This window comes from Arvicola amphibius, chromosome 5 (assembly GCF_903992535.2).
Source record: "Arvicola amphibius chromosome 5, mArvAmp1.2, whole genome shotgun sequence".
NCBI lineage: Eukaryota > Metazoa > Chordata > Mammalia > Rodentia > Cricetidae > Arvicola > Arvicola amphibius.
The window spans coordinates 83,620,938-83,645,257 of NC_052051.1; the positions used below are offsets into that span (position 1 = coordinate 83,620,938).

At 42.0% G+C, this 24,320-nt stretch overlaps 1 protein-coding gene across 4 annotated transcripts in view; it reads left to right on the forward strand.

Moving 5' to 3' along the window:
- Atg13 (autophagy related 13) overlaps positions 1-24,320 on the forward strand; it is a 39,699-nt gene that overhangs the window by 2,184 nt on the left and 13,195 nt on the right. For all 4 annotated transcript variants that reach the window (XM_038329794.1, XM_038329796.1, XM_038329793.1 and 1 more), the window contains 6 exons: positions 8,380-8,500; positions 16,449-16,530; positions 18,749-18,829; positions 19,449-19,568; positions 20,960-21,006; positions 21,955-22,095. In XM_038329794.1, coding sequence (XP_038185722.1) covers positions 16,462-16,530; positions 18,749-18,829; positions 19,449-19,568; positions 20,960-21,006; positions 21,955-22,095 — 458 coding nt within the window. In that variant the 5' untranslated portion in view covers positions 8,380-8,500; positions 16,449-16,461. The remainder of the gene's footprint in view (positions 1-8,379; positions 8,501-16,448; positions 16,531-18,748; positions 18,830-19,448; positions 19,569-20,959; positions 21,007-21,954; positions 22,096-24,320) is intronic.

Consider the following 24,320-nt stretch of genomic DNA (forward strand, 5'->3'; position numbering starts at 1 on the left):
GGCACCAGATCTCATTATAGATGACTGTGAGCCACCACATGGTTGCTGGGAATTGAACTCAGAACCTCTGGAAGAGCAGTCCTTGCTCTTAACCTCTGAGCCATCTCTCCAGACCCCAAAATAAGATTGGGTTTTTCTTTTGTTGTTGTTGTTGTTGTTGTTGTTTTGTTTTGTTTTGGAATTTTTGAGACAGGATTTCTCTGTAGTTTTTGGAACCTGTCCTGTAACTCACGCTGTAGACCAGGTTGGCCTGGAGCTTGCTGCTTTGACTGGACTGACTAGCCAGCAAGCTTCCCACATTCCATCTTTGTCAGCCTACCCCAATGATGGGTTAGAGAAGCTTTCTGTATTGCCTGGCTGTTCCACCTAGATAGCAGGATCCCCCAAAACCACCATGGAGTCTGCACTCATGTGTAAAAGAAAGAGCCTTTTTCAAGCTTAAGCTTGGACTCTCCATCTGACCAACGCAGAGTTGAGAGCAGAGAGTGCCAAGCCCAACTGAGATAGGGTTTTTTAATAGTAGTAGTTGGGGTGAGGAGATTTACAGGGTTCAGTACCCTGATTGACATTTGTCTAGGGGTCTTGGCAAAAGGGGAATAGGTGAGTCCTAGGCTCAGGGACATCTTGTAATCTTGGTAATCTTTTTTTAACATTGCTTTTATTGAGCTATATGTTTTTCCCTGCTCTACTTCCTCCTCTCCCTTCCCTTTCTACCCTCTCCCATGGTTCCCATACTACCAATTCACTCAGGAGATCTTGTCTTTCTACTTCCCATGTAGATTAGATCCATGTATGGATCCTTTTTGTTGTCTAGAATCTCTGGGACTGTGAACTATTGGCTGGTTTTCCTTGCTTTATATCTAAAAGCCATGTATGAGTGAATGCACATGATATTTGTCTTTCTAGGTCAGGGTTATATTAAGTGAATATAATGTTTTCTAGATCCATCCATCTGCTAGCAAATTTCAAGATGTCATTATTTTTTTCTGCTGTGTAGTTCTCCATTGTGTAAATGTACCACATTTTCCCTATCCATTCTTTAGTCGAAGGCATTTAGTTTGTTTCCAAGTTCTGGCTATGACAAACAAAGCTGCTATGAACATAGTTGGACACATGCCCATGTGGTATGATTGAGCATCCTTTGGATATATACCCAAAAGTGGTATTACTGGGTCTTGAGGAAGGCTGTTTCCTAATTTTCTGAGAAATCACCACACTGACATCCAAAGGGGTTGTACCAGCTTGCATTCCCACCAGCAATGCAGAAGTGTTTCCTTTTCCCCACAACCTCTCCAGCATAAATTGTCATCAGTGTTTTTGATCTTGGCCATTCTTACAGGTGTAAGATGGAATCTCAGAGTTGTTTTGATTTGCATTTCTCTGGCTAAGGATGTTGAACATTTTCTTAAGTGTCTTTCAGCCATTTTAGATTCCTCTGTTGAGAATTCTCTGTTTAGGTCTGTATCCCCCCCCTTTTTTTTTATTGGATTGTTTGTTCTTTTGATGACCAATTTCTTGAGTTCTTTGCATATTTTGGAGATCAGACCTCTGTCCAATGTGGGGTTAGTGAAGATTTTTTCCCATTCTGTAGGTTGTTGTTTTGTTTTGTTGACCGTGTCCTTTGCCTTACAGAAGCTTTTCAGTTTCGGGAGGTCCCATTTATTAATTGTTTCTCTCAGTGTCTGTGCTGCTGGGGTCTCCTGTGCCAGTGCGTTCAAGTGTACTTCTCAATTTCTCTTCTGTAAGGTTCTATGTGGCTGGCTTCATGTTGAGGTCTTTGATTCATTTGGACTTGAGTTTTGTGCATGGTGGTAGATATGGGTTTATTTTCATTCTTCTACATGTTTATATCTAGGTATGCAAGCACCATTTGATAAATATATTTTCTTTTTTCCATTTGATATTTTTGCTTCTTTGTCAAAAATCAGGTGTTCAAAGGTGTGTGAATTGGAATCCAGGTCTTCCATTCTGTTCCATTGGTCCTCCTTTTTTTATGCCAATAGACATCTGGTAATCTTATCTAATGGTTGGAATGTCAGGTACTTCCCTTTGGATACTGGCCCTCCCTGGGCAATAGCAGCCTGTGGCTTTTCCTGGAACCCGGTGCTGCCTACCGTGGCAGCTAACTGGGTCCTATTATGTGTGGTGACCTTTTACGTGGGTACTAGGAATGTGAAGTCAGGTCCTCATTTGCATAGTAAAAATCTTAACCATTGAGACATTTCTCAGGTTGAAATTCTGATTATAATATCACATCTTTTCACTGCTTTCCATTGTTGCCTTCTTGTCTTTCTTTTTTAAAAAAAATTTAGTTGTTGATATATTCATGTCATAGTGAGTATGTGGAGGTCAGAGGACAACTTTTTCGAGTCCTATCCTACCTTTGTGTGCTCTGCAAATTCGCATAAGTGTCATCCTCAGAACCACGTTGGAGTTCCTTCTGTTTTGACCTTAATACAGTAGCACTTCCATTGGTACTGAATAACTAATAAACTTGTTAAGGAACTTCCTGTCTGACCAGTATCTCTTTTTTATAAGGGTGGGGCTGAACTTTGCATTGATAAGTACTTGGACTCTGCGGTGACCAGCCCTAGCCTGAGGCTGTGTAGGCCCACCCTAAGGTGCCTCATTAGTATAAATGACTGTTTGAAAAATGACATTTCACTCAAAATTTCTAAGGTGTTTCTGCTATACCTGGATACGCAAAGTCCCCCCAAAACCAGAGACCAAGTCCCATATATAAAAGCAAAGAGCCTTTATTCCTACAAAAGTTCGTGAACTGAACTCTCCTTGTGGCCATGGCCTGATTGGAGAACCCTGAGCACAGTTGGGGTATTTTTTTTAATTTAATTTAATTTACATTTTTTTGGTTTTCTGAGACTGAGTTTCTCTGTAACTTTGGATCTCGTCCTGGAACTCGCTCTGTAGACCAGGCTGGCCTCAAACTCACAGAGAGCTGATTGATTGTCTCTGCCTCACTAGTGCTGGGATTAAAGGCTGGGATGGGGTTTTTATAATAGCAGAGGGATTTTTAAGGTTCAGGACTCCTGATTGACATTGGTGTAGTTGTCCCTTGGCAAAAAGGGAATGGGTGTGTGTTGGGCTAAGGGACACCAAGTGATCTTATTTACAATAGTTGGAACATTAGAATTGTCTTTGGATGGTCTTGTTCCTGGGTGGAGCATTGCTGGTCTCAGTTTGTGGTCTTTCTTGGAACCAGATAATTGCCTTAGGGTAGACTGAGACTCTGGCCTACCTTCCTGTTGGTCTATAGATCCTGTCTTGGCAGGTGTGTAGCAAGCTGCCATGGGTTCTACTGTTTCAAGCTCAGGACAGATCCTGTAATAACTTGTGTTAAAACAAAAAGACACCTGTAACCCAGCACTTGAAGGGATGATAGAGCTGTGAGTTTTCGACTGGTTTGAGCAGTATAGTGATGCAGTTCCTTATAAAGCAAATCTGTGCTGCCTGAAGATGGCTCAGTGGTTAAAGGCACTGACTGATCTTTCAGGAGACCCAGATTTAATTCCACAAGGCAGCTTATTGTAACCCTCTTTCCAGGGGATCCAATACCCTCTTCATGGGCTCTGCATGCATATGGTGCCCAGTACACCATATGTAAAATAAAAATAAGTATCAGAAGAAACACTAAAACTAATCTGGGTGGTATGTCAGCCTGTAACCCCCATTTCCTGGTTTAAAAAAAAACAGCTTGGTAAGATCTGGAGTTGAAGGTCATCCTCTACTATTTTCATTTAGTCCCTGACTTCCTTGGGAATAAATCAGAAGGGATAACAGCAAACCAGAGAAGGCGGCAGATGATGAAGACGCCTTGAAGAGCATGCGGGAATGCACAGTCATCCGGCTCCTTCATGGAATTCAGAGCCAGGAGAGCCAGAGCTACACAGAGAAACCCTGTCTCAATGAAAAAATAAAAAACTGGACGGTGGTGCTTAGCCCCTGTGGAGCAGTCACCCACTCAGAGCCTGGGTGTGGGCACAGATGAGGGAGAGTCAAAAACAATTCCACCTCAGATGGGCCGTGGTGGCGCACACCTTTAATCCTAGCAGAGGAGGAGGCAGGCGGATCTCTGTGAATTCGAGGTCAGCCTCGTCTACAAGAGCTAGTTCCAGGACAGGCATCAAAGCTACAGAGAAACCCTGTCTTGAAAAACCAAAAATAAATAAATAAAATAAAAAGAAATAAAATTTAGTATTATATGGTCTAGCAAGTTCACTTTTGAGTGTATACTTAGGAGAATTGATACCTGTGTTCATAGCATTGTTAAAACATAGAAACAACTCAAACAAGTTTATCAATGGGTAAATGGAAAAGGAAAATATTCATAGTATGCTAAATTACGTAATCTTTTAAAAATTGTATTTATATTTTATGTATAGTGCTTTATGTGGATACCTGCAGGCCAGAAGAGGGCATCCAATTCTGTTAGAGATGGATGTGAGCCACCATGTGGTTGCTCAGAATTGAGCTCAAGACCTCTGCAAGAATAGCTAGTGCTCTTAACCACTGAGACATCTCTCAGACCTTTTGTAATCTTCAAAAGAAGAAAATTCTGAAACATGCCGGCCTAGTTAGCATTAGTTGTCGACTTGCCGTGGCTTACAGTCACCTAGAAAAGGAGTCTCAGTTGAGTGATTGTGATTTTCTTTATCAGATTGGTCTGTGGGCGATTGTTTTGCTCCCTAGGCTACTGAAGCATGAACTTGTGTATGAGTTAGCTAACAAGCAGCATCTTCCATGGATCCTGCTGTGCTCCTTTGCCAGTGATACCTGGTCAGAGGCAATTACAGACGGGATGGCAAACAAGCAGCTGGACTGGAAGTATAGCATGAAATAACTGTGACTTGATGGGGCCTAGAGGTATGGGTTTATTCATCTTGACTAAGGTATTTTCAACAGTTGTGGTTAGTATGCAGACCTGATATTTCAGCTATTGAGAAGTGAAAGACCAGGATAAATCCAGACCCATCTAGCAGGAAGAGAAGGGCCAAAAATCTAGGTTAGCTGGTTCAGTGACTCTGTTCCAGGACTAGCTGACCATAAAGTTAGATTATAATCTTGAGAATAATCTTGAGAAACAGGGAGTTACCCCTTTGTGATTATCACTGATATTTTCAGAATTTTCCAATGACACCCTCCCTTTGGATTACTGGGTTGTGGTTTCTTCCCTTAAATACCCCTTCTCCCAGCTACTCGGAGTCGAACTCTCTACCCCTGCGTGGAAAATGAGTTTCGGCCCCAGTGCATTGGTTCCTGTCCTGCTGTCAATAAACCTCCTGTGATTGTAGCAAGGACGGTCTCTGGTGAGTTCCTGGGGGAGTGTCTTTCAGAAGTAGATCTGTTTCCACCTCAAACAAAAGTCTAAGGATCCAACTAGGTTCCTACTCCCTTAGGCAGATAACAATGGATTCCATCAGGGCATGGTTTGCCTACAGAATGTTTTAGTCTAGGGTGTGAGCGTTTCTGGCAACAGAAAGTTTAGCTAAGAATGGTCTGTTCATTTTTTTGTATCATGTTAATGCATATCTTACTCCTGTCTTTTGGGGTTAGGGTATTTAAGCAAACAGAAATTAAACGGGCGATTTTCAGTATTCACTGGAGCTCCCTCCCAGTACACCCTAGGTTTCTGTTTTACAGTTTTCACTCCTGTCTTGGTTCTCTGTAGCTTGGAAGTCTGTCCCAGAACTAGCTCTTGTAGATCACGCTGTCCTCGAACTCACAGAGATCCACTTGCCTCTGCCTCCTGGGTGCTGTTATTAAAGGCGTGCGCTTCCACCACCCAGCTAAAAATTGTGTTTTTAAAATATGTGCATATGTGGAAGTCAGAGAACAACTTTTAGAAGTCCAGGTGTCTCCTACTGTGTGTTTCTGGGGATCAAATTCGCGTTCTCAGACTTGGTAGCGAGTACATTTACCTGCTGAACCATCTCACAGACACTCCTTGAGTCAGAGTCTTCTATTACAAATGGCCTTAAATTCATTAGAGAGCCAGTTGGTAACCCAGGACCTTTTTTTTAAAAAAAAATATTTATTAATTAATGTATTTATTTTACATTGGTGTTTTGTCTTCATGGATGTCTGTGTGAAGGTGTCAGATACCCTAGAACCGGAGTTACAGACAGTTGTGAGCTGCCATGTTGGTGCTGGGAATTGAACTCAGTTCCTCTGGAAGAGCATCCAGTGCTCTTAACTGCTGAGCCACCTCTCCAGCCTCCAACCCAGAAGCACACTGCCGCTGAGCTACTCTTCAGACCAGTTTGTCTCAGATGGAAAAAGATCAAACTACCAGTATGGTGGTGCACGCCCTTCATCTCAGCACTCAGGGCAGAGGCAAGCAGATCTCTGTGAGTTCCTAGCCTGCCTGGTGAGACCCATCTCGAAAAACCAAACCTGTGTTTGTTTCTGATGACTGTGCTGTCAACTTCAGCAGCTCCTCAGCCTCAGTTATATACTGGAAGTTTCTTTGTTTTTGGTGCATTCAGTATTGAATGAGGCAGCCAAAGGTCGCTAGTTACAAAAATAAAACAAAACAAAAAAAACTCTCCAATGTGACTGTTAAGTATTTTTCAAGCCAAGTGAGCCTGGGACTGAGATGAGGGGTCCTACAATTTAATATGCATATATTTTGATGTCCAAAGCACGGTGTTGTGCTTCCAACTTAGCATTTCCAAAAAGTTAATGGCCAGCCTTATAAATAGTACAGAGAAAGAGCAGTTCTGGCCGGAGTGGTATCAGGGCAAGGAGTGTGGGGATTGTGTGTGTCTCTAACTCCTGTGGATGCCCAGTCCTGTTTTTGGTATCTCTTTCTTTAAAAAAATTTTTGTTGGCTAATTTATTTTATTATTTGGATTTGAGACAGGGTTTCACCATGTATGTCTGGCTGATCTGAAACTCTCTGTGGACTAGGCTGGCCTTGACCTCGGAGATCACCCGCCTCTGCCTCCCACATGCTGGGATTAAGATGTGTTTCACAAACACCCATTGCTGATTTATTCATTTTTATGTGTGTGTTTTGCCTACATGTATGTTCGTACACTACATACATGCAGTGACTGGAAGCCAGAGAAGGCTGTCAGACCCTCTGGGACTGAAGTACAGATATTGTAAGCTATCTTGTCATTGCTGGGAAATTGAATCTGGGTCCTAGAAGACCAGCCAGTGCTCTCAAGCTGTCCTCTAAGAATCTTTTTAGCCCATTTTCAGTATCTCTTTGGTTCAGTGAAGCTGCTGTATTTAGTGTTCTCTGACTACCTTGACTACTTGGGTACTGTTTGTCACCTAGAACATTATGTGTTACCTTCCTGCTTTCCCCTCCTCGCTGTCTTTTTGTTTGTTTTTTGAGGCAGTGTCTCACTTTGTCGTCCTGGCTGGCCTAGAACTTATTCTGTAAGCCATGTTGTCCCAGAGCTCACAGATCCACCTGCTTTGCCTTCCCAGTGCTGGGATTAGAGGCGTGCCACCATACCTGACTTTCTCACTGTCTTCTGATTTTGTGAATGTATATGTGTGTGTGCCATGGAAGCCAGAGGCCAACAATCTGTTGTCTTCTTATATCACTCTCCACCCTACGTTTTGAGACAGTTTCTCATTGAACCTGGAGTTTGCGGATTTGGCTAGGCTGTCTGACAAGCAATCTCTCGGCTTTGGCCTGTCTTTACCTCCTCAGCACTGGTATCATCACACAGTTCTTTTGCTTGTGTGACAGTCACTTTACTGACTGAGCCACATACTCAGACCCCTCTCATTTATTTAATTAGGCAGGATCTCCCCGTGGAGCCCAGACTAATCTTTATCTAGATAACCTCCTGCCTCTACTTCCTGAGTCCTGGGAGATCTGTCATGTTCTACAGTGCCTCTTCTATCATTTTAAGGATGTTTTAAAAGGAACAGAAATAAACATTGAAAACTTTACTCTTAAGTTATTTATGTTATTTTATTGATGACTTAATATTTATAAGTTGATTGGTAATAGAGTTTAGAGATAGGCCCTGAGTTCAGTGTCCAATACTAACACACTAACTAGTAAAACAAAACAACAAAAACAAATACTAAAGTCCCAACAGAACTTATCAGTCAGTTCTGGAATTTTTGTTCTACTTTTATATCTGGGAGTTGGATTCAAGGCCTCAGGCATAGTAGATAAGCACTAGTCCACCTGAGCTGCATCCCCCCCAACTGGGATTCTGGATTTCTTGAGACAGGTCTGGATTTGTTACCCAGTCTGACTTTAACCTCACAAGCCTCTGGCATTGGCCTTCTTAGTGCTGGATTATAGATATCTGCTGTCATATGCAGTTTAGATTTTTTTTTAAAATTTTATCTGTTTATTTAAGTAAAACTTCTAATTTCTTTTTTCAGTTAAAATTTTCGTTTCAGTGGACTGGAGGAGAGCTCGGTGGCAGGGCGCCTGCCTGGTCTGCATAAGGTCCTGCTTTTGATTCATAGCCCTGAACAAACAAAAAGAAACTTTAAAACTAAGGTAAGTACAGTCAGGTGACCTTTCCCTTTAGTTCATTGTTGCACTTAAATCCTGTTCTAGAGTTTTCCAGCTGGCACTTAGTTCTTGGTAATTCTGTATGACAATTATTACAATGGTGGAAGTAAGTTTTTCAGATAATCCTTTTAAAGCATTTAGTATGCTAAAAGTCTGTACATGTGCTTTATATTTTGAGCATCTCAGAATGTTACTTGTTATGAATCTGTTAGTGACAAAGTTATGGGTAGAATGTTGCAGAATTGAAATTTTCTTTTTTTTTTTGTTTTTTTTTGTTTTTGTTTTTTTTTTAAAGATTTATTTATTTATTATGTATACAACATTCTGTCTTGATGTATGCCTGCACGCCAGAGGAGGGCATCAGATCTCAGTACAGATGGTTGTGAGCCACCATGTGGTTGCTGGGAATTGAACTCAGGACCTCTGGAAGAGCAGCCAGTGCTCTTAACCTCTGAGCCATCTCTCCAGCCCCAGAATTGAAATTTTCTACTTACTGGCTAATACATCATGTTGTTGTTATTACTTGTTATTTGTCTAAGTACCAAAGAGAGGTCTTAATTAAATGAGAGTACTTCTAGACAGAAGCTCCAAGTAGCAAGTCATGTGGAAAAGCTGAAGTATGTTCACAACTTAACTGATTTTCGTTGAAGAAGTCCCACCCATTTGCCTCTCTGGTTATTATTTCCCGAATTAAGTTTCAAAAACCAGTGTTCAGGGAAGGGAATTTGAATCAGGTTTCATTAGCTGTAGGCTAGGTTAAGAAGCAGGTATTGGTAGGAAGGAATCAGATTTATTCAGGGGCCAATAGTTTTGAAAAGGTAGTAGAGCTTATTCCTCAGAGCATCATCTTAGGGGACTCGGAGTTGTAAAGGACATGCATGGGGGTGGGGAGGAGCAAGGTCAGGAGGCTACACATGGCCAGGATGGCAAAGCGTCAAGAGAAGGGTCCCTGCTATAGGAAGGAGTACCCAAAGTTTATAGTGGGATGACTGCAATTACCCATCTCTTAATGATTTAGTTTCCCCAAGTGCTCTCATTTTAGGAAAGGCAACATAACCATTACTTGCACTTCTCTTTGCTTAGCTGTCTTGTTTCTCAGCAAGTTGGAATTATTTTAATTGTTCTTTATAACTGATATTGTCCTTAAAACCTTGATCAAAGCTGGGTGGTGGTGGTGGCACATGCCTTTTAATCCCAGCGCTCCAGAGGCAGAGGATGACAGATCTCTGTGAGTTCAAGGCCAGCCTGGTCTACAAGAGCTAGTTGCAGGACATGTTCCAAAGCAACACAGAGAAACCTGTCTCGAAAAACAAAAAACAAAAACAGCCTTGATCAAACTAATGTATTTCCCTAGGTACCTAGCACATGTGTCTCTTGCTGGTTGCAGGGACTAAGCTCTGTCTTGAAGATATTTTCAGAATCAGTCCACTCCACTCACTTTGTTGACTTTACATGGGGATAACTAAAAGTCACCCTGAAGTTCGTCATATTTTCTGGCTTATCGAGAGTCCGATGACAATGCTTTACTATAATTAGTCCCTCGATGGTCTGCTTGAGCTTTACAGCCTACGCTTGCAGAAGGCAAAGTAATCATCCAAGTGATTTTCTTCTAGACAAGTAATACTGGCTGCATTACTGTGATAGATGTGAAAAAGAATCGTCCACCCCCACCCCCAGCAGATTCTCCATAGCAGCATTTAATAGCTGACATGGTAGTAAAAGAGAGGAAAAAAAGTTCAGTTGTGGGTCTTATTTTTTTGTTGTTGTTTATTCTGTGAGTGGGTGTGTGACTGGCACACTGGAAAACCAGAAGACAACCTGTGTGTCAGTCTCTAACTGCTGCCTCCTTTGAGACAGGGTCTCTTGCTCCATGCTGCATGCTTCAGACTGGTTAGCCTTTGACTTCCAGGACTTCTCCTCTCTCTGCCTCTGTCTTCCTGTAGCAGCCCTGGGATTACAGATGGGCACTATAACACCCCAGGTTTACTCAAGTCCTCTCAGCCATCTCCCCAGCCCCATGGATCTCCTTTTAAAATTCACACCAAGTTTCCCTTTTTATTCTTAGGGTACTTGAAAGAGCAACACAAAAGGTAAAGCTACTATCTGTTTATCTTGCAAGGGCAAATGGATTATAAGGGAGCAGCAGATACTGATGCTCTAGTGCTGCTCTAGAGATCGCTTTCTTCCCGTGAGGCATCAGCACCTTTTGGGCCATATTACCCAATTCCTTCAGAGCTGCCAATTGTACAGAAAGTCACAACATCCATAAAGTATATATTGGTAGTTGTTGTAGCAAGAATATAATAATTCTCTCCTTGATTGTAAAGAATAGAGCAGTGTAATCCTGCCGTGCATTTCTATCTCCCATCCACTTCTGTATTGCTCAGAACCTTGGGGATGAACCCTGTTAAAGGACAACATTACATCATTTACAGTTCCAGAATGGCTTTATTTTAGATCCTATAGTTGGACAGCTAGGAAATAAATGTTCTGATGAGCTGAACAAAGAGTCTTTATAGACAGAAAGGGCTCAAGAAAGCAGACAGACACACACGAAAATTTGTAGCTTCATTTCAAAGCCTGTGGTTTTGAAGTCATATCCAGAAATATCATTGCCCATATCAATGTCGTAGAATTCTGTCTGTGTCTAATGCCTTCATAGTTTCAAGTCTTAAACATTAAGTCTCTGGCCCATTTTGAGTTAATATTTTTTTTAATATAGTGAGACAAAAACTGTACTTTAATTCTGTATACAAACATCCAATTTTCCTAACAAACACTGTTCTTTGAAGAGACTGTCTTCCTTTTTGGAACTTTTTGCACCTTTTAAAAAGTCATTTGAAAGAAAATGTCAGGGAGTATTTCTGAGCTTTTATTTTGTCCCTCTGGTCTGTGTCTGTATTTACGCCCGTAGTCGCTCTCTCTCTGTGCATTTGGAAGTCAGGTTGTATGAGAGTCTCTGTTTGATTTATTTATTTTTGTTCAAGATTTCTGTGGCTCTTCAGGTAATTTTCCTGATTCTATACACGTTTTGGGGTTTTTTTTTCCTGTTTCTGTGATAAATGTCATTGGCATTTTGATAGGAATTAGACTGACCCTGTAGATCAGTTTGAGTAAGACAATTTTTTTTTTTGGTGTTTTTTTTTGTTTTGTTTTGTTTTGTTTTGTTTTTGGTTTTTTTTTCGAGACAGGGTTTCTCTACAGCTTTAGAGCCTGTCCTGGAGCTAGCTCTTGTAGACCAGGCTGGTCTCGAACTGACAGAGATCCGCCTGCCTCTGCCTCCCGAGTGCTGGGATTAAAGGTGTACACCACCACCGCCCGGCTGAGTAAGACATTTTTAAGATTATTCTACAGCTGGAGAGATGACTCTGCAGTTAAGTACTCTTCCAGAGTACTCATCTTCAATTCCCACCTGACAGCTCACAACTGTCTGTAACTTCAGGTCTAGGGGCTCTGACACTCTCACAGAATATATACAGGCAAAACACAAGTGAACATTAAATAAATAAATAAATCTTTTTTTTTTTTTTGGTTTTTCGAGACAGGGTTTCTCTGCAGCTTTAGAGCCTGTCCTAGAGCTAGCTCTTGTAGACCAGGCTGGTCTTGAACTCACAGAGATCCGCCTGCCTCTGCCTCCCGAGTGCTGGGATTAAAGGCGTGCACCACCACCGCCCAGCTTAAATCTTCTTTTTAAAAAAGTAAAAAATAAATGTTTTAAGATTATTAATTCTATTTCACGAACACGGGATATCTGTTTACTTATGTATTCAATTCCATTTTTTTATTTTTTAAATATTTATTTATTGTGTATACAATATTCTGTCTGTGTGTATGCCTGCAGGCCAGAAGAGGGCAGCAGACCTCATTACAGATGGTTGTGAGCCACCATGTGGTTGCTGGGAATTGAACTCAGGACCTTTGGAAGAGCAGGCAATGCTCTTAACCTCTGAGCCATCTCTCCAGCCCCCATCAATTCCATTTTTTATTGTTCTATAGTTTTCAATCCTCAAATCTTTCACTATTTTGATTAAATTATTTCATAAATATTTTTATAGCTGTATATGAGGGATTTTTTTCCTTTTTACATAGTTTGCTGTTGGCTTTTTAAAGGCTACTGATTTTTGTATTTTGATTTATCATCCTGAAAGCTTCCTAGATTAAATTTTTAGTTCTAATGATTTCTTTGTTAAGAGTCTTTAGGACAGGGCTGGAGAGATGGCTCTGATGTTAATAGCACTGACTGCTCTTCCAGAGGTCCTGAGTTCAATTTCCAGTAACCACATGGTGGTTCCCAACCAACTGTGGTTCTCAATCTTCTGGATGTTGTGACCCTTTAATACAGTATCTCATGCTGTGGTAACCTCCAAACATAAAACTGTTTTCATTGTTACCTCGTAACTGTAATTTTGCTACTGTTATAGATCATAGGCCGGATATCTGAAGTGCAGCCTCTGTGAAAGGGTTGTTCAGCCTCCAATGGAATTGCAACCCCCAGGTTAAAAAAACACTTCTGTGAGGTATTTATTGGTTTTTGATTGTTTGTTTTCTTGAGTTTGTCCTAGAACTTCCTATGTGGACCAGGCTAGGCTTGAACTCACAGATCCTCCTGCCTCTGTCTTCATAGTGCTGGGATTGAAGGTATGTGCCATTATGCCTGGCTGTTCTTTTGTTTTGTTTTTTGTTTTTGTTTCTCAGCGAACAAGAAAGGTTTGACTTCTTCAGTTTTGTTTTATTGTTGTTTTGGTATTAGGAATTAAATCTAGGGCCTCCCACAGGCTAGTAAGCCCTCTACTTCTAAACTACATGCCTAGCCCTCCTTTTTACTTTTATTTTGAGATAGTCTCACCAAGCAAGGCTCCAACAGTCCTGCCTCTGCCTTCCAAGTACTAAATTCATAGGTACATGCTTTCATGCTTGACTTTCAGCTACTTCTTTGCCTATTTGAATGCATTTCCCTTTTTTCTTTTTTGCATGTTTTTGTGCATGTGTGGTAGCACATGTGTGTACATACATATGTATGTAAAGGTGCATGAGGAGGACATGAGTGTGCATGTATCTGGTGGGAGTACCCATGGAGGCCAGAAGAGGGCTTCTTATTGTTTGGAGCCAGAGACACAGGCATCTGTGAACTGACACGGGTGCCAGGATCCAATTCCTGTCCAGTAGGTTCTCTTAGCTGCTGAGCTATGTCCGTAGCTCTGTGGATGATTGCTCTTGCAAACCTTATTACTAGAATAATGTTGGGCATGAGGCTTCAGAAGCAGGCCTAAGGAAGCAGAGTGTTCTCTGTTTTCCCCCTAAAGAGATGATCATTGTTACAGTCTTGGGGGTCCCATCCCCAGAACCTATATGAATATAACTGGGCAGGGAGGTGGGCAGTCTACTTGTAATCTCAGAACTGCTAAAACAGAGACCTCTGAGTTCAAGGCCAATGAAAGACATTCAAAAAGAAGAGCTGGACTATGTTAATTGTCCTCTGTCCTTCACATGCAATCTTTTCTCTAGTCTGCTGCTGCTATAAGATACCGCCCATAAAGAAATTCAACTGGCTTATCCTGTCTGGTAGGACATCATAAAACTAATTGCAAAGCAACAAGAAGAAACCTCCCATTGCATTTCCCCACCGGATCTGCCAGCATTGGCTCATACCCTTTCTCTCCACTGCCCTCCGTGTGATTGCACAGCTTTCAGTTGTGCCTGTGCGGTGAAGTTTAGTTCACATCGGAAGTCTCTGCTTTTCCCCTTCTGCTGAAGATCGGCTTCAACATGACTCTTACCTTCCAGGGTAGGAGCGCGAGGATTAGAGTTATAAGAGACAGAGCCACAGAACAGCATCAGGAGGGAAATTCAGTGAAAATTGTTTATTTTCAGGTTGAGGTAGAGGTACAAGCCAGTGACTGGTTGTTTTGCTTTTCTGACCTTCAGGTAGAACCCCAGTTTCTGTCTCTGGGTTTGTATTAATCGTGCTACAAATAAGAGCCATTAACATGGCTCAGTGGTTAAAGACACACTTAAGTCTAATAATTTGGATTAAATCTGAGGACCCATGTAGTAGAAGAACAGAACTGGCTTCCACAAGTCAATCATAACTTGCATGCATACACACATACAGTCATTAATATTATAATGTAAGGTAATGTAAATGTTAAAAAAAATTGAACTAAGAAACAACCTAAATGTTTTATTAACAGATTTGTGTGTGTGTGTGGTTGTTTTTTTATTTCTATTTTTCTAAGACAGAGTTTCTCTGTGTAGCTTTTAGCTGTCCTGGACTCATTCTGTAGACCAGGCTGGCTTTGAACTCACAAAGATCATCCTGCTTTTGCCTCCCCTTTGCTGGGATTAAAGGCGTACACCATCACTGCATGACTGCGGTAGATTTTTCTCTGTTTACTTTTTGATTGTGTTGCTAAGGATATAACCTAGGAGCACATTCTCTACCACTGAGCTCTACTTCTAGCTCAGTACAATTCACTTTAGAAACTGCCCTGTCTTCATGAAGGGAAGCCCTCTGTAAACTGCCGCTGCATGCAGCAGTGGAGAGGGTTTCTTTGTGATAATGAAGTCAGTGATGGTTACCTTTTAGTTATTTTATTGACTGGACCTTCTGGAATATGTTAGACATGCTTTATAGCTTGATTTGGAATGTGATTCTCTAATACATATCAAAATATTTATTATTCTATTTACCCAAGAATTGTGCATTTCACTAAGCTATATCTCCATAAGTTAAGTGTATGTTAAATCTCAATGCATTATTCAATAAAATTAATTTCCTGCTTGAATGTTCTTTTTTGCTTACCCGTTCCCTTAAAACCATTCTCTTTTTGACTTGCCTGCGTGTTGTAAAACGGTGGTTCTCAAGCTGTGGGTCTTCCCTTTGGGGTAGAGCAACCTTTCACAGGTGCCACCTAAGAGCATCAGGAAACACCAGTGTTTATGTCATGATTCATAACAGCAGCAAATTAGTTATGAAGTAGTAACAAAAATAACTTTATAGTTGGAGTTGCCCCAATGTAAGGAACTGTATTAAATGGTCTGCGGCATTAGGAAGGCTGAGAACCACTGTTGTAAAATGAAATCATCAAATCTTACTAAAGTTGCTTTTCAGTTCCCCACATGTGAACCCTGGCACAGCTACACGCCTCTCTACTGTCAGCGTGTAGTCAGCCCTCCTAAAGTGTCTCCCACCAAACTGTTTTCCCAGTTGGGTCTGCACCGGAGCTTTAGCCTTGACCTCGCAAGCTTGGATTCTTGTCAAGAACCTAACTGGTTTCCTTGCTTCTCATTCTGCAAATCAATCCAGGCTTTATCAGTCAGATGAGGGGCTGCTCCCAGGGCTGGAGGAGGCTGTGTCTGTGGCACAGTAGGTACGCTGCCCCCCGTGCTCTGCTGGCATACCTCTTTTACTTCCCTGTCCATTCAGACCCTTTGAAAATGGATACTTCGCATCTCCAGACATCTCTTACTCCCTGTTACTAACATGGTCATCATGCTTTTTTTCCCCCCAAATATTTTCTTTCTTAAATATTTAGTCATTTCAAGCCAGTTCATACCAGTTCACTCTAGGATGTATGAGGAAGGGTGGGCACCTATGTGCTTTGGAAATTTCTGAACTGCCTTCAGATTTAATTGTTTCCTGTATGAGTTTGTTATTCTGAAGAAAGGACTTTTCTTTTTTTCTTGTTTTTGTTTTTCGAGACAGGGCTTCTGTGTATCTCTGGCTGTCCTGGAACTCACTCTATAGTCTAGGCTGGCCTTGAACTCACAGAGATCCACCTGCCTCTGCCTCCTCAGTGCTGGGATTAAAGGTATGCACCACCACCACCCAGCTCCTTTGGTGTCTTTAACTGAAAAATTGATTCTTTCCCACTCCCACGTGACTGTTGTACTCCCGCCAATCATTCTTGTCGTCTCTTCTGTCCTGTTTCAGGTTCTTACAGGCGATGGAAACTGATCTCAGTTCCCAGGACAGAAAGGACCTGGACAAGTTTATTAAATTTTTTGCACTCAAGGTAATATGTTCATTCTCTTGGGCTGGGAACAGCTAGAAGTATTGCCCATGCTTCTGCTTTCGAGAGCCTCCCTTGGTGATGGAGCATAACAGCTTGCCAGCTTGCCCATTTTCAGGGACACTTCTGTTGTAAACCAAGCTGTGAAGTGTGGGGGTGGGACTGGGGGTGTAAGTAAAAAGTAGCTTCCAATTTTCCACAGCTACTTAAAAAAAGAAATTTTTTAAGGCTATGTGTAGAAATGTCAAACTGTTATACCAGGTTATTGGCACAGTATATTCCCTTGGGATGGGAACAAAGACTGTGAACTGGAATGGGCATCCTTTGTGCATCTTCCCACAACGTCAACTTCACACTGCAACACCCAGTGTATTACTTACTTTTCTCATTGCTATGACCAGATTCTTGGCAGGAAGCAAAGTAAGGGAAACAGGTTTGTTCTGTCCCCAATAGAAGCTGGAGGCTGCTTCCTCACATCATGCTGGGTCAGGAAAGAGAAAAGGGAAATTCTGCTGCTCATCTGGCAGACTTTTTTGAGATAAGGTTTCACTTTGTGACCCAGGCAGGCTTCAAACCCATGGAAGTCCTACCTCAGCCTTCCAATTGCTAGGATTACATGTGTGAACATTGCTCTATACTCTTTATACCATTTCACATTGGGGTGTGTGTGTGCTCGCATGTGCACGCACATGCCCCCAGCACTTGAGTGTAAGTCAGAGGACAGCTGGCAGGAGTCTGTTTCCTACTTCCACAGTGTGCGTCTTGGTGATTGAACCTAGATCCTCAGGTTTGCTGAGTCGTCTTGCCAATCCTTAAATGTCAGTCTGCAGTGTGTGCGTGCATGCGTGTGTACGTGGCCTGTGTTCTGGCGTTGGATTCTCGTCCTCATGATTGCCCAGCCAGCATTTAGTCCAGTGCTCCAGTCCATAGCCTAGGACGGTTCTACCCATACACATCCTCAGACACACCCAAAGACACACTCACTAATACAGTACAATTGTTTCTGTTATGTTTTATTTGTTTCTCTGTAGCCCTGGATGTCCTGGAACTTGCTTTGTAGACCAGGATGACCTCAAACTCAGAGATCCGCCTGCCTCTGCCTCCTGAGTGCTGGGATTAAAGGCGTTTTCTTTTTTTTTCTTTTTTTTTTAAATTTATTTATTTATTTCTTTATTTATTTATTTATTTACTATGTATACGATATTCTGTCTGTGTGTATGACTGCAGGCCAGAAGAGGGCACCAGACCTCATTACAGATGGTTGTGAGCCACCATGTGGTTGCTGGGAATTGAACTCAGGACCTTTGGAAGAGCAGGCAATGCTCTTAACCTCTGAGCCATCTCTCCAGCCCCCGGCGTTTTCTTTTTTGACAAATTTTTTTTTTTTAATTTTTTTTTTTTTTTTTTTGGTTTTTCGAGACAGGGTTTCTCTGTGGCTTTGGAGCCTGTCCTGGAACTAGCTCTTGTAGACCAGGCTGGTCTCGAACTCACAGAGATCCGCCTGCCTCTGCCTCCCGAGTGCTGGGATTAAAGGCGTGCGCCACCACCGCCCGGCTTGACAAATTTTTAATGCAAAAATTGACAGTTAGAATTAACCATCCCATCAGTTTTTATGAGTTTTTCTCTTCCCAGTCAGTGGAAAAGTCCAGGTGAAATTTGACTATTATATTTTTCTGAATCTAAAGGCCATTTCTACCTGTATCACTCTTCCCTTGCAACAATCCCTGTGCAAACCATGCCATCGATTCTGATGGCACAGTGATCTGGAAGACACAAGACGCATGGGAGTGGTGGTGCAGCTCTTGTTTTAAAGCACTGTGCTGGCCGTGTGTGTCAGTGGATGTTTGTGAGCACCATGGCTACCACGTTCAGCTCCCTCTGCCATGTGAGGTCACTCTGGAGCACAAGTCTCACTGCTTTCTGCTGGCTGATACCACCCTGAGGAATGCTTGGGTATTGTTCTGTGTGTGCTGTCTTTCTGATGTCCTTATGCTTCTGCACGGCCTAGAGCAGAATTATGACTTAGTAGAATTGGCTAGCCTCACTTTAACACTGCTTTGGCAGAATTTTAACCCCATAAGGAGCTAAATCCTTTTCTTTTTCTACTCCTTTTTTCTTTTACTATTTTCCTTTTTCATTTTCTTCCCCTCCTCCTCTTTTTCTATTTTTGGCATTCCTCAGGCTCTAACCCCAAGCTATTGATTGTGTCGTTTGTTTTCAGACTGTCCAAGTAATTGTCCAGGCTCGACTTGGTGAAAAGATTTCCACCCGTTCATCTTCTTCACCAACGGGTTCTGATTGGGTAAATTCCTATTCTTTGCTAATGGCTGTGTATACTGTGGTGTCTGTCAAAAGGAATGAATATAAAATGTCCTACAGCTATGTAAGGCATACTGCTTAGAGAGTTGCTAAATCAGTTGACCCATTTCTAGAGAAAGTATGTACATTCTTTATAAAAAATATTAGTCTCCTATTTATTTGGACCTTGACTTTCTGCTGTAACTTGACAAAATATAGTGGTTAAGAGATAAAATAATATGTTGGTAGGTAATCTGTGTAATAGGTAATTAACCTTTTTAGCCTAAGACTTTAGCTTTTGTACAAACTGCTTCCCATAGGAAAGGAAGAAGTGTCTTAGTGTTCCCTTTTTAAAAAAAAAAAATAATTTATTTTTATTTAATGAACATTTGTTTTGTTTGCATGGATGTTTGTGTGAAGGTGTCAGATATTGGATTTACAGTCAGTTGTGAGCTGCCATGTGAGTGCTGGGAATTGAACCGAGGTCCTCTTAAAGAGTAGCCAGTGCTCCTAACTGCACAGCCTCTCTCCAGCTCAGCTAAAAGCAGTACCTGCATGCACTACTCTGTGTTCCCATAATGCTCCTTGAGAGGGTTTACACAGAAATCTCTCCTGGTCTTTAGTTCAATTTAGCAATCAAAGACATCCCAGATGTCACCCATGAAGCCAAGAAGGCCCTGTCAGGGCAGCTGCCTGCTGTGGGGCGCTCTATGTGTGTGGAGATCTCACTCAAGACCTCTGAGGTAAGTCACGCTAGACTTGGTTTTCTTACTTGGCTTGCAAGGCTCTTCGTCCTCTGCTTCCAATTCATTTTTAGCTTTATTCATGTTCCTTTTCTTTATGACTTTCTCATCATTTTTTGAAGGAATTGGGGACTTTTGGTGCAGGGGGTTTTAAGATAGGTTTTTCTGGGTAGCCCTGGCTGTCATGGAACTCACTTTATAGACCAGACTGGCCTAAAACTTAAGAGGACCACCCGCCTCTGCCTCCCAAGTGCTGGGATTAAAGGTGTTTGGCACCACTGCCTGGCAGAATTGGGGATTTTATTTATATTTTTGCTGTGCTGGGAGTTAAACCCAGGCGTTGCCCATGCTCATGACACATTTAACCTTTTCTTGCCTACTTGTTCAGAATAATGTACAGAGGGACAGTTTGGCTAATGTTACTAACTAAAAAATTTTTAAATTAAGGTAATAATAACCTTTCCTAAACTGGTGATGTCACTTAAAAATAGCACCTGTAGAAAGGCTCTTCTGTCACTTAAAAAATGTCCATCTTTCTAAGGGCAATTTGGAAAATATCTATCAGAAGGTTTAGGGCTGGGGATGCAGACTGTAGGCAGCACAGCCTAGCCAGCACACAAAACCCTGAAAAGTTTTAAAATATGTGTTCTTGTCAGGTATGGCGGCACATCTCCCCAGTACCAGCCCTCCAGAATGGAGGCAGGAGGATTGGGAGGCCTTTGGCCAGTTTATCTTGCATAATGAGACTCTCTTGTTGCAATTGTAATGTATTAGAGCATGAGACTGTCTCAAAAAGCAAAGCCTAGGGTTGGTAGAATGGCTCAGCAGGTGAAGTGTTTTTCACCAAGTCTGATGAGAATCCTATATGGTAGAAGAGACCGAACATCAGAAAGTTGTATCCTGACCTCCATATGTGTGCTATGGCCACCTACAACTACAGGAAAAGGGTTTTCTTTAGTGCTAAAAAATCAGGAATATGTTAACAAATGTGAGAGCTGGATAGATACAGTGGTTGTCATAGTCGACAACGCAGCCATGAACAGTGGACCAGAGTCCACGTGGAGGCTCTGCTAGTGTAGCTGAGTAGATTCATGAACACGGAGCCTGGAGTTGATCCCCAGTACCATAAAAGAAAATAAAATCAATCTCTCTCAATTTTTCTCCTTTTGTCTTTTCCTCCTCTCTGTAATTTTTAGTTAGAAGGAACATTCCTTGGTGTGTTTATTAAAAAAGAAGATTAAAAACAGCACATATAGCACGATCCAACTCTTTAGAAAAGCTGTTGTTTCTTTTCTGTTTCATTTGTAGTCTGCAGTTTTTCTTGTGATTGTTTGATGACAATTCAGGTAATTTTTAATAATTGGAATATATTTCTCCTGTGCCATCTGTAGGGAGATTCCATGGAGTTGGAAATTTGGTGTCTTGAAATGAATGAAAAGTAAGTCTCGCTGTGTCACACTCGTTGGTGTGGTACTGGACGTAGGCAGTGACCTCAGATGAAGGCGGACTGCGCTGCTGGCGTTCCTCTGGTCAGCAGAGCCCACAGGCTTTGCTGTGACTGGCTTCATGCTTGGCTTCCAGCCTAGGCACAGAGATGACCTTCAGAGGGAGCGAGGTTCCAGAGCATTCATCACAATGGGGAAAGGAACAGCAGCAAGGCTGCAAAGGATTTGCTTTCCCAGTACAGCTTGTTCTCTAAGTCCCCTGTGATCTCCTTCCCCATGGTATTGTGTGTTGCAGCTCTCCAGTGAAATCTCCTGCCCTGCTCTTTCTCCACACTACTGGGATAGAATGTCACCTCCTTCCCCTGGTTCCTCACCACCTGCCTGAAGCTTGACTTTGTTTTTCTTTAGGTAGAAAGCAGTTGACAGACTATCCAAACTTTTGTACCAAATAGGTTTTTTTCTCCAGGTTTTCTTTTTTTCCCCCTCAGATGTTCTATATAGAATTAAATGGCTCCTAAGACAGAACCTTGAAAATAAGCAGCAGGTTGAGTATAATTTGCAATATTGTTAGGTTGTTTTTAAGTGTGCTGCTTTTATTTTAAAAAGTAGATAAAAACATAGTGGGCTCTTCTGCTACTTACCTGTGTCTAATGCCAAAAGAAGCATACTCTGGCTTCAGCAGTATATTGGTGGAGCTATTTATTTATTTAAATGGTTTTTCGAGGTGTAGGCTTTTTCTGTGTATCCCTAGATGTCCTAGAACTTGCTCTGTAGAGCTCTGGCCTCAACCTCTACCTGCCTCTGCCTCCCAAGTGTTGGGGTTGAAGACACATTCCCCTGCTTCCCAGCGCTAGAGCTCCTCAGTGCATCTCTAGTTCAGATGGGTCTGCAGAGTCGCAGCGTTCCAGAACATAGACTGGCAGTGTCTTTTTGTTCCTCAGGTGTGACAAAGAAATCAAAGTTTCCTACACTGTATACAACAGACTGTCACTGCTGCTGAAGTCTCTTCTTGCTATAACGAGGGTGACACCAGCCTACAGACTCTCGAGAAAACAAGGGCATGAATATGTAATATTGTACAGGTAAATAGCAAGGATCTTGATATACTCACCAGCCTTCATGCAGTGGTCATAGTCTGTCTGGCATTTACATGTTTTAGGATTGTGTTTTTATACAGACAGTTGGTTCCAGTATTATTTCTATAGTTTTGCAACTTTCCACATGAATCCCAGCTTTTCAGAGTTAGCAGACCCACTGTCCTTTTGTCTCTATGCAGTTATGGCTCTGTTGAATGAATGTTGAGGTCCTGCAGATATACATTTCAAACCCGGAAAGGGCCTGGGAAAATGACTTAGTGGTTAAAAATACTTGTCATGAAAGCATTGAGAACCAGAAATGAATGCCAGGTGGGCATAGCAGCCCACTTGTAGGCCAAGGGAAGGTGGAGGTGGGCGTAGATGGATTTTTCTTTGGGCTGCCAGCTCAAAAAAACCAACACAGAGATTTGTGAAATTATGAATTATGAAAGCTCAGCTGATAGTTTAGGCTTGTCCCGCTATTTACTATAACTTAACCCATTTCTCTTCATCTGCATGTTGCCATGTGACTCATGGCTTTTACCCCTCCTGAACGTTTGTTCCCTCTGTGTCCACTGGTGACTCTGCCTTCTTCCCAGAGTCCACTTTTGATGTAGGTGGGTCTTCTATCTATCTGTTGTTTCATTGGTTAATTAATTTAAAAAAAAACCTGCTTGGCCTGATAGGTCAGAACATAGGTAGGTGGGAAAGACAGAACAGAATGCTGGGAGAAAGAGCAGAGTTGGTCAGACGCCATGCTTCTCCCACCTGAGATGGATGTAGACTAGAATCTTTCCTGGTAAGCTTCCACCTCGTGCTGCTACACAGATTATTAGAAATGGGTTAAGCAAGATGAGAGAATTAGCCAATAAGAAGCTAGAACAAATGGGCCAGGCAGTGTTTAAATGAATACAATTTGTGTGTTGTTATTTCGGGTATAAAGCTAGCCAGGCAGGAGCTGGGCAGGACGAAAAGCAGGCCTGCTCGCCTCATCACTACACACTTTGTCCCCAGAAGTCCCATCTAACCTCTTCCTGCCTAGATATTGGCCTTTCAGCTCTTTATTAAACCAGTCAGAAGGTTCCTTAACAAAGGTACATCTTCACAGTGTAAACAACATTCAACAACAGAGGGGATCCTGGGTGAGCTGGCTGGCCAGACTGTTGTTTCAGGGAGCTATACAGTTGACAGGCCCTGCCTTGAGGAACACAATGGAGGAAGATTCCTGACAACAGCATTAGGTCTCTACAGTTGTATGATTTTATGCACATGTTCCCACACATTTAGAAAGACTCATACAAATCACATACTCATAAGAGAAAGAAAAATAAACAATAGCAAAAATAATTTTCCAGGTCTGGGGATGTAGCTCAGTGGCTAAGGCCCTGGGTATACTCCTCAGGAACATAAAAAAAGAAGAAAGGAAAGGAAAACCCATTTAGCCAGGCGTGGTGGTGCATACCTTTAATCACAGCACTTAGAAAGCAGAGGTGGACAGAGCTCTCAAGGCCAGCCAAGATACACAATGAGACTTTGTCTAAAAATTAATTAATTTGTAAAAGTTTTCTGCCTGTGTACTGTCCTGGAGCTTGCTATGTAGGCAAGGGTGTACTTGAACTCACAGAGATCCTCCTAACTCTGCTTCCCAAGTACTGGAAGTGGAAGTCTGCGCTGCCACGCCTGACCAATTTTAATTTTCTTAAAAAACTTTCACTGGGATGCTAGCACATTTGTAATCCCAGCACTTTGGAGATAAAAGCTGAAGGATCAGGAATTCAAGAACATCCTCAGCTTCATAGCATATATGAGACCCTGTCTCAAACAAACAAACAAATAAGCTTCTTCTCTTCCAGAGCTAAATTCAACCCTTTTGTGTGAGAAATAATTTGATTTAAGTGCACTAGTTCATAGCTGTAAGGAAACTAGTATTGTTCAGGTATTGTCTTTGAGTCAGTAATTCACTTCAGCACTGTTTATTGAGTTCTGCTTCAGTGCAAACACCATACTAGTACAGAGGCCCCTGTACTAGTGTTTTTTTAAAATATTTATTATGCATACAATATTCTGTCTGTGTGTATGTCTGCAGGCCAGAAGAGGGCAGCAGACCTCATTTACAGATGGTTGTGGTTGCCGGGAATTGAACTCAGGCCCTTTGGAAGAGCAGGCAATGCTCTTAACCACTGAGCCATGTCTCCAGCCCCTGTACTAGTGTTTTTTGTTTGTTTTTTTTG